General features: G+C 53.0%; 1 protein-coding gene across 1 annotated transcript; it reads left to right on the plus strand.

The window, feature by feature from the left end:
- Window positions 1-3,449: 3,449 nt before the first annotated feature.
- Window positions 3,450-8,067, plus strand: LOC119108019 (4-hydroxybenzoate polyprenyltransferase, mitochondrial-like; the record flags this gene model as incomplete). The annotated part of the gene is made up of 6 exons (XM_037231603.1): window positions 3,450-3,513; window positions 4,051-4,217; window positions 4,858-5,199; window positions 5,702-5,890; window positions 6,919-7,019; window positions 8,022-8,067. Coding segments are annotated over 6 exons (909 nt in total), but the record flags the coding sequence as incomplete, so codon positions are not given.
- Window positions 8,068-10,417: the final 2,350 nt, after the last annotated feature.

A 10,417-nucleotide genomic window follows, 5' to 3' on the forward strand; every position in this document is an offset into this window, starting at 1 on the left:
ACCTCATTGGCAAATATGTCGGTCGGGCAGGCGACTGTGCATGTGAACATGAACTGTGTGTGACCAGCATGCCTTCTGGAAAAAGATGTAGTCATCATTGACAATATTCTCTTCCTGCTTCCAGTCAGAGGAGTTCAGCAGGTCTAAAGCCTGGCGACAGTTCTCCTCTGCTTGTTGCCTAAGTGCCCGTAGCTCCTCAGTGAGGGCAGCACGGGGTTTGCCAGCAGTACCTCCCTCTTCATCTTCATCATCAGAACCCTCAGGTGTACCCATTGGAGAGTAGAAATTTGCCACACTTCCAGTGCATGTTGAAAGGTAGTCTCTAACTCGCTGCTGAGCTGGATCTACCAATGGAGTTTGCCTGTGTTGCACTACCATATCTTCTTTGGATAAGAAGCCTGGCCCTTGCTTCTTGAGGTATCACTCTGTGGTCATACAACCACACTTCCAGCCAGCCAACTATGAAGAAGGAGGTTATCAGGGTAACCTGGAATGTGTTTGATGATGATGCATCCCACTTGAAATACAAGATCTTCAGAAGACAGCCTACACTTGTTGCAGCTGTGGTCAGAGGCAATCATCCACCAGTGATCAATCCTAATTACAGCATACATCAGTATAAGAAGCATAAATCGAGTTAAACTTGCAGAAACAACATCAAAAAGAGATGTTTCAAACTGAGTAGTGGACAATTTGTTCCTTAAGTTCCAGTGAACACATTCTCCCCACTCATAACTACACAAACTAGCCAGAAGAGTGTGCACAATAGCACATCAAACGTCACTAGGAGGCAGAAGAACCTTCTTGCTGGTGAAATGCGCCCGTTCATCTCCAAACCTGTTAACCAGTCTCCAAAATCATAGTCTGTTGGTGTGGAGTTGACGCTCTGCACAAGTTGACTAGTGCTTCCGCTGAATTCCCGAGCGTTGATGGACGACGTGCCGACGCTCCCACTGTCCCCTCTCCGACTGGACGTCAGGCGCTCCGTCGACATGATAGAGCTCCGCCGACGGGAGCGTTGCCACTGTAGCGAACAAAGGGTGACCTTTCTCGGCTAATTTTAGCGACACAGAAGCACTGCGGTTGCTGGAACCAGCGTTGAGTCACCGGCCATATCAATTCAGTGACGACCTGTTGTTCGACAAATCAATCTGGTTCTCTGCAACGGCAAAATATCTTACACAGCACCACAACTCCACACAGCACTCACCGCGCTCAGCAAGCCGAGACGGAGAGAGTTAGTTGGGCTATTAGCTAGTATATTCCTGCTAACGGAAGAGAATATACAATTATTTTGAGAAACGTTCACTTTCGAAAAAATGTTTTTCAACGTTATATTGGCTCATTAAAGCCCGTTTCCCAATTTTTTTTTTCAAAAAATTTTCGCCATAAGAGACCAACGAATATTTCTACGCTCGGAGGACACCAAAAACAAGTATAGTAGGAAAGTGTACCAGTTTATTGTATCAGCTGCTTGCCAGGTTTTTGTGTAGACATGATCGGCTTTCTTGTGACGAACATGGTCTGCAGCAAAACGAGTATGCAAATCACGTTGAGTGAGTTGTGTTAGATAAGGAACTTGGCATTTGACATAGCCGTTGAGGAAGGGATCGTGACTGTGGGCAAAGATCTTTAACTGTGAACTGAGCTTCTTGTTCAGAAAGGTAAGCTGCCCAATGTACACAGTGCGTTATGTCTCGGTTATTTAACACCACTAAATACACCGATGCCCGAATGGGTGTGCGTGGTTTGCCATGCTTTTTGCGGCATGCAGCTAGTATAAATGTGTTTGGGTCAGTCGTAAGCGAAGATTCAAGGGCATAGTTTCCTTTTCAGTTGCGGGCCTAAACCCCTCCTGCCAAACTTGGGCTTGAGGCTCACCCCACCTTTAAATGAAATGAGCCAAGGTTGAGGGAAGCATGCTTCTTGGCACATTTGGGGGTAAGGCTGGGGCTTTTTTCGCTGTTCCATGACACATTTCATGAAACTTAATCCCTTGCCCCACTGATTTTTCCTTAGAGATGTCTGTTTGAGTTTGCATCCTGTGGATATTTTCCTGTGATGCGAATCTACCCCCAATGAAACATGAGATGCTGGCTGTCATGCTAATCTCATGGATAAGGGGTCCAGAATGTGGAAGTATGTGAACTACACTTAACATGTTTGGTGTGGTGGTAAGATCCTGCAACAGTTATGCCACATGTGTACTGTAAAGGTAGCACCTTGAGTTTTGTGCCTGGGATAACTGTTTTCAGCATATGAAAAGCCTGTGTCTCAAAAGGTTTAATACTGCTTTCATAATTTCAACAAAAGGTGTTTCATTTTACTTGCAAACATGTCTTTCCTGATGACATAATCCAAAATTTCAGCTTAACATGGCTGGAGCTATTATCAATGCATGCATGCAGGAGGGTGAGCCCATATATGTCACTTAGGTATCAGGTATGGTGGATGATTTTTTTTTTGCAAACTAGCAGGAGGTGATGAGACCTTCACAGATTTAAGGCAGGTTTTTATAGGTCTATTGTCACCAAAGTTACCAAGTTTGCCCAAGAAGAAAAGTGTTGATGGGTGGGTGTAGAGCAAGTATATGTGGCTGTTTAATGCCTGCATGGGTCATAAAAAATGCATTGTTCTGTTGCCCATTTAGCCTGAAGAATCATTTTATTCCAGTGGTAGCTGGACACACTCAGATAATGTGGTTATTTAAACACTGTCCTTTCACTTTTCCAAATATTTTGTCTTTGCAATAAACTTACCAAATTTGTCCAGAAATATCACAGGTGAAGAAAGGTTCCCTGCTCAGTGCTAGTGATAACTCTGTGGAACAAAAGGGCATGTTCAGGACTCACTGTGCAGTACAAAGCCTGACTGTGCACTGCATGCATGCATAGACCATGAGTAGATCATGAGTGGACCATTTTTGATTCCAAATTGTCTGAATATGATATGCTCTTCTGGTAGCTAAAAATCCCTACACCCTCCTCACTAAATTCTGCTTTGTCTTTACACCAACAGTTTTATATTGTTTTGTGGTCATTTCATCTATGTGCACATAAGTAAACCCCTGCAGTTAGCCTATCCCAGGAGCTGGCAAGGACATTAGCAGGCAGGAATGTTCTCTTGGAACTGGAATTGGTATATATCATTATATACAATGACAATCCACTTTGGTTGGACATCATGATGCACTGCCAACTAGTCACCTATGCCATTCTCCTTCTTCTGCTGTCACATCATAGCAGGTGTGTTTGCCCTTGCAGGCCCAGTGCGCGCACCAGATGCTGCTGAGCTGCGCGCGCCGCCTGCTGCGGCCGCGGCCGGCGCCGCTGGCTGGCTGCCAACTGTGTGGTCTGCGTCGCGCGGCGCGCCGCCTCAGCGCGCCGGCCGACTCGCGGGACGAACTGCAGCCGGCGGCGCCGCAGCACGCCTCGGCCGCCCAGCGGCTGGTGGCCGCCGCGCCGGCCCCGCTCCGGCCCTACATGCAGCTGATGCGCGTCGACCGACCCATCGGTAAGAGGAGGCCGCCTGCTCTGGCGGCGGCGACGGCGGCGGAGCCGCTCCGGTGGTGGCTGGCTGCTCTGGCGGCGGCGACGGCGGTGGAGCCGCTCTGGTGGTGGCTGGCTGCTCCGGCGGCGACGGCGGCGGTGGAGCCGCTCCGGTGGTGGCTGGCTGCTCCGGCGGCGGCGGCGGCGGCGGAGCCGCTCCGCTGGTGGCCGAGTGGGGCCGATGGATGCTCGCCCCGCGTTAGGCAGTCGCCGTGCTCAAAAGCGCAGATGATTGTTAGCATGAAGTATGGTTCGGTGAACTTCTCCGTGAATTTGTTAGGTGGGTGGCCATCCCGGGCAAAGGCTTATTTTGTTTACTTCATAGGTGAAGTTTGCTGAACACCATGGAGAATAGCTGTTCGGTACATGGCCCCTTCCGTATATGTTTGCACGCGATGCTATTCTCATACGATGTTGGCTAGTTCTGTTGTTATTATCGTTTCCGCTGTCTGGATTAAGTTACTTGTGCGCGGCTAACATACCGGTGCAATGCGTTCGGCAGGCTCGTGGCTGCTGTTCTGGCCGTGCGGCTGGGGCCTGGCGCAGGCGGCACCTCCCGGCTGCCTGCCCGACCCCACCCTGCTGGCCATCTACGCGGCCGGGGCCTTCGTGATGCGCGGTGCTGGCTGCACCATCAACGATATGTGGGACAGGGACATCGACCACAAGGTGTGGGGTATGGTTGGACCCATCCCAGCATGTACTCACAGGCTGACTGCGTGGGGTCACGCGCGGTCCCCGCTGACGAGTTCTGTGGGTTATCGTTAGCAATGCCGTACCATGCGTACGACTCATGGATACCCACAGATTGCGGGCTGCCAGGTTCCTGTGAGCCTTACAACAGCAGCGACCAGAATAGGGGAATGGTTGCCGGGTGTCATGGCTCCCTGTGGCTTTTAAGTGAACTCTGACAGTGATGAAAGCCATGATGTCACATATAGCCCGAATGATTGATTACTTATGGTGAGCAGCAATACTTCAGTGCAATCCTTGTAAAAATGTGACATTTATATGGCTCTGATTGAGCACTACTTCTTGATATATATATATATATATATATATATATATATATATATATATATATATATATATGAAATTTATCTAGCAATGGATATGTCTTCAAGTGACCTATGCCTGGTTGCCATGTCGTCCACTGGTCACTCATGTCTCCACTTTGCCGTCGCACCTGATACAATGCCGATGCGCTCGCGTAGGCCAGTTCACGTCCTTTTGAAGCCTCCAGTGCCCTTGGACGCCCGGCCACGGGGCGCGCGTGCCGTGGCTGACCTGGTCGTGCCGGCCGGTGCAGGTGGAGCGGACGCGCAGCCGCCCGATCACCAGCGGGCGCGTGTCGGTGCTGGACGCGCTGGTGTTCCTCTCGGCTCAGCTGTCGGTGGGCGCGCTGCTGCTGCTGCAGCTCAACTGGCCGTCGGTGCTGCTGGGCGTATCCTCGCTGTCGCTGGTGCTGCTGTACCCGCTGATGAAGCGCGTCACGCACTGGCCTCAACTGGTGCTCGGCCTCACCTTCAACTGGGGCGTGCTCATGGCCTGGGCGTCGGCGCAGGGCGTCGTGAACTGGCCGGCCGCGCTGCCGCTCTACGCCGCCGGCGTCTGCTGGACCATCGTCTACGACACCATCTATGCGCATCAGGTGGGCGCGTCGGATGGTGCGGGACCAGGAGCGGAACGATCGGGAAGTGCTGGCGCTACGTGCTGCCTAGCTGCGGGGCGCCTCGCCGCCGAGGCGGCTGTCAGGTAGCGAGGTCAATTCGGACATCGTTCGTGCCGGGCTACCGATTGCTCTGCCGCCTTGTGAGCCGCCGTACAAACAGGTGGACCTGCCGTGTTTTGCGGAGATCGCGTCACCGGCCGGGGCGATGCCGTGCTGAAGAACTGGGTGCGGCTTTGGTGGTAGAGAAAAGGGCTAAATGGGTGTGAAGAACCTGCCCATGCCGATCCTATTTCAAGATCAGTCCAACTAAGCTCATGCGCCACAAAAGGAGAATAGGGATTAAATCGCGGCATTCTGAACGCACGGCCTACAGACACGTGCAAAACGATCACGCATCTGTGTCCTGCTCACTGTCCGCCGATGGGGCCAACGCGTCTGTCATGTCCAGCCGCTCGCGCTGAGCCTCCCTGCGCCCCCGCAGGACAAGTCGGACGACCTGGTGCTGGGCATGAAGTCGACGGCGCTGCGGTTCGGTGACAGCACGCCCACCTGGCTGGCGGGCTTCGGCGGCGCCATGATGACCTGCCTGGCGGCGGCGGGCGTGGCGGCCGGCCAGACCTGGCCCTACTACCTCGGCTTGACGGCCGTCGGGCTGCACGTGACAAACCAGGTCGGTACTGGGACCGGCCGTGCTTCTTTGGACTGATGGCAACCCACACGACATACGCCAAGCCGTGGTGCGGTTGGGAATGTTGGGGTAGCGTCGCATGCGCATAGGTGAAGGAATGTCTGGGAAGGGCAGCCTGTCAAAGCCAATTATGAAGCCGATTTCTTCCATGTGTCTCCAAAGGGTGAATGTTTAATATTCGTGAAAAGTAAGGGTGCCGTGCGTCCACTTCCCCCCCTCCCCCTCCTGTGCCTACGCCTATGTATCAGTTTCTACTCTTTACGAAAATCACGCCAACTCTCGCATCGGATTTTGTTGTTCTCTTTTCTGTCTTTGCTCTTCCTACGAGATGAATGTCACCGCTGCCCATACATACGCATACGTGTAAAGGATGTGTGGTCAGTAGTCCATTGACCCTGCCAGTGTAATGCCCTGATATCTGCCCGTCCATATCTTGCAAATACGTGAACTCTGTCCGTTGGGCCAGTCTGAGTCATATTCGTGGTGGGTCTGAGGTGTTTCATAATCAATTTTAATAAATTTCATATTTTTACTCAATCGGTAGATTGCCTGGATGTCGTATTTCGACGTTTGTAGGGCCGGACCGATGACCCGTTCGTCCAGTTTAAAATGCGGTTTAACCGATTGTAAATTGGGGGAAGGAAGCGAAGGCCCGAATTGTGAGTTGGGGGAAGGAAGCGAAGCCCCGAGTTGTAGGTTGTTGGAAGGAAGGGAAGCCCCAAATTCAATGTCTCGTGCCATTTGGGGCCCGCTCTAGTACATGGATCGCGTCGGAAACACAGGCGAACGTGTTGACAGCCCCAGCGTGTTCTGTGCAGGTCTCGCGTTATCCAGCTGAGTCCCGTTTGCCCCGGAGGAACCTCGTCGTCCTGTCGGCTGTTTCATTAGTCCCAGCGTGTGCGTTAGCCCGTTCATCTCGGTCCTGACCTGTTCAGTACAGTGCGGAGCAGGCTCAGTGCGATCTCGCCCCATCCGCCTCCCGCTCTTCACACACGCCCCTGCGCGGCCAGGTGCGGACGCTGAACATCTACGACGCCTCCGACTGCGGCGACAAGTTCCGCTCCAACCGCTACGTCGGCCTGCTGATCTTCCTCAGCATCGCGGCCGGGAGGTGGGCGGGGGCGCCGCGAGACGGGGACGCGCCGGCGCCGGCCGAGCCGCCCCCGCCAGGCTCGGACACGCCGGCACCGGCCGAGCCGCCCCCGCCAGACCCGGACGCCTCGTAGCGGGCCGGATTGCTCGCGCTCCCCTCGCCTGTGATGGTCCATTTGTGCATTCAGCTAGTCCGAGGGAGCGCATCGCCGTCTTTCGTGCTGGATGTCGTGTACCTGTGTGCGTGAGAAGTGCGTGCCATTAGAGATGTCCCCCACTGCAGGGGAACGTGGGCGGAGCCGCGTGGGCAATCCTTTATCACAGGTGCCGCACCAGCAAGCGCTGGAGCTATAGATTTTGGTTTTGTGTGTGAGTGTGGACGTAGGTGTGGGTGGGTGCGTGCGTGCGTGCGTGCGTGCGTGGATTGAGCGCGCTGTATATTGCGAATGTCGGTCTGACTTGTTCCTTTGAGATTGGGCCTACCGGAACGGGTAATTGCTTAGCTTAGCAAAACTGATTTGTACGATGAACGGTTCCTGTGAACCGCAAAGTCAAGAGTTTTTTCAAAAGTATGTTCAACGCAGTAACTTTGATACTGCTACATCACATCCCCGCCGTCCTGCCATCTCTGCCGTCCCTGCCATCCCTGCCGTCCTTACCGTCCTTACCGTCCCTGCCATCCCTGTTGTCCCGGCGGTCCCCGCCGTCCCTGGTGGTGAGGGGTGTGGCCTGTACTCGCTTGGTTATCGGGTGTTGGTTTTGGCCGTATCCCAGTCGAGGTGTTGGCAAGGAGCTTTTATCTTGTAGGGAAGGTGAGGTGTTACGGTTGGAACTGCTGGACTTGCAGTTATTTGGAGCTGTACTTTTCCTCAGCAGATGCGTAATAACGTTGGCAATAGGGGGTTTGTTGGACGCTAGGAATAGAGGCATCATACTTCGATTTGTTCCAAATCCTGGATCCGCTCCTGGACTCTGCTATCAGCGCCGCGCCCGCGACTGATGCGCTCGCTCCTGGCGCGAGGTTCGTCTGTGACGTCACTGACGTGGCCGTGACCTGCCCGACATGATGGGTGGCTCACTGGAGTCTAGTCACACTGGGGAGCGCTGACCCGGCCCCGGCCTTCCCACCGGACCGGCCGGGCCGTTGCGGCCGGCGGCTCATCCGCACCAAAGCCGCGCCAAAGTGCCTGCCGCCGTCGCAAGTCAAAGGAGACTGGCGCTCCACCTGGCACAACTGAGTTGTCATCTGCAATATGCGCTGTTTCGTTGTCGTGGCGGTCAGTGGCCCTGGCGAGCAGGAGCGTAGAAGGTTATGTCCGGTTGGCATTGGCTGTCAAGCGTCAGGTGTAATAGACTGGCCATATTACGCAAATGCTGCGTATCAGTGATGTCCGGAGTGACCAAGGCGCCATTTCAGTGCTTGGCCACGTGACTCCTTACCAAATATAGCGCATAATGCAGACGCATATTGCTGGTGTGTGACGAGGGATTCGCGTTTATGATACGAGCTAGACTCGTCTTAACGGCCGCGACGTATGCATGTGCATGCATTGTGACAGAGCTTCTGTGGCATGACCAGGAGGTCTCCTGACCGCAAAATAAGCTGGCATATAACTCGGACATAAAGGGTGGTCATGTATTCAACGCCTGCCGACAGTCACGCGTGTTAAACGAACGCTATACTATGTCCGGATGCCTGACAACGACAAGCCGCTTTTCTGATGTTCTGACAAAGCGCACCTGCTGTCGGGCTTGGTCAGCCGTCGGTCGTAGAAGACGGACGGATCGCGGCGAACGGGCGTGTTCGGACAGACCTGCTCATCTGAAAACCGCTCCGCTTACAGCGCTGCACCACCCGCGCTTTGCTTCGTCACTTCACACGTTTCCAGCAAGGGGTTTGATCACCGCGCTGCTAAACAAACAACAGGTACCGAATGAACCTGCTGCACGCATTGCACGATACAACCATCCGTGTTTTTCAGGGTGACTCCAAGCCGCACGTACCTGGTTGACTGCTGTGTTATCGCTGGGGATGCGCCCAGCTGGGTGGTGCAGTAAGTCATTTGTTTCGGACTGGTAAGACACATTTAATCAAGGCGTTCATTCAAGAAATTCAGGCGTGCACGGTGCGTTTAGACCGAGCGGGTAGTGACAGGCATGCTGTGCACGGATGACGCAACGCTTCATTCGCTCCACAGCACCTGAGGAAGATGCTGTGCGTGTTGAACGTGAGGAAGAACGTGCGACTGGGTGCACGCAGTATATTTGAAGTACAAGCTACTGCAGCATGACATTAAGTGTCAGCAAGGATGATATTAAGTGTCAGCAAGCATGACAGCAGGTATCTTTGGGTGGGTTAGGGGATGAGGAATACGCACCTCACGCCGTGTTCTAGGCAACCAACTAGGTGCATTGTATGACGTAACTTACATGATCAAACATAGGATTTCTGCTTACGCCACTTATCTAAGTGCGCCAGGACGAGACCTGCCATTTACATGTGCTTTGAAAATTCCTTTCACCAGACAATGTACACAATCCTTGAGGACTCGCACCTCAGATCAAGGGTGTAGTTTCGTAGAAAAAGTTTCGGTGGTGAGGGTGGGGGATGGGGGGGGGGGGGCAGAGCAGTAAAAATGACACAACCCACCCTCGAAATACACCAACAAACGGGTTTCTCATGGATTTGGCCCACTTTCTTCTAGAAGATGGAGGGCTGGGCCAAAGTTGGGGAGGGAGCTGGACCACCCGCCCCGAAATGAATAGGAAACTACACCCCTGCCTCAGTTTATATACTGTATTAACATTGGTTGGACGGAATGTGCACTATATACAGGATTTGATCGGCATTTACAATGGCTGTACTAGACACGGAGGTAAAAAAAACCGTTGCGGTACCTCAAAACACCCTTTCAAACAACATCCAACATTAAGCGAATGTAGGATTACCACATTATACTGCGCATGACGGAGTGCAGTTCATGCTACTCGGCGCTACACTTCACTATTTTTGGCGGCCATATTAAAAGTGCCGTGAAGGTCCCACGGGATCCAGTGTTAAGGTCCATTTGATCTCTGGTGTGATGAGTGCACAGAGCCGGTTACAATCAGGCTTAAATCCAGATCATGCACTGCAAAATTGAATTCGTAGATTTCAGGGACCCGTTGTCGCCTGTGAACTGTTGTGTGGAAAATGGTGCCACAACGTATGCACTGCATAAGTAACGAGGCACTGTTACAAGCTATTTTTAAGGCGGCATTATTACAGCTGCTCCATGTCATAGCTCTTATTCGACGGGTTGGGGGTGGCGGATCCTGGTTGCATTTCAAAAGCGTATCCTTCTGTTACCTTTTGATCGATGCGTACGCAGCGTAGCTGCTGGTTGAAGAAACCGGCTTCATACCCGTACGGCGCCT

This window comes from Pollicipes pollicipes, unplaced genomic scaffold, assembly GCF_011947565.3.
Source record: "Pollicipes pollicipes isolate AB1234 unplaced genomic scaffold, Ppol_2.1 Scaffold_6686;HRSCAF=7923_pilon_pilon_pilon, whole genome shotgun sequence".
NCBI lineage: Eukaryota > Metazoa > Arthropoda > Thecostraca > Pollicipedomorpha > Pollicipedidae > Pollicipes > Pollicipes pollicipes.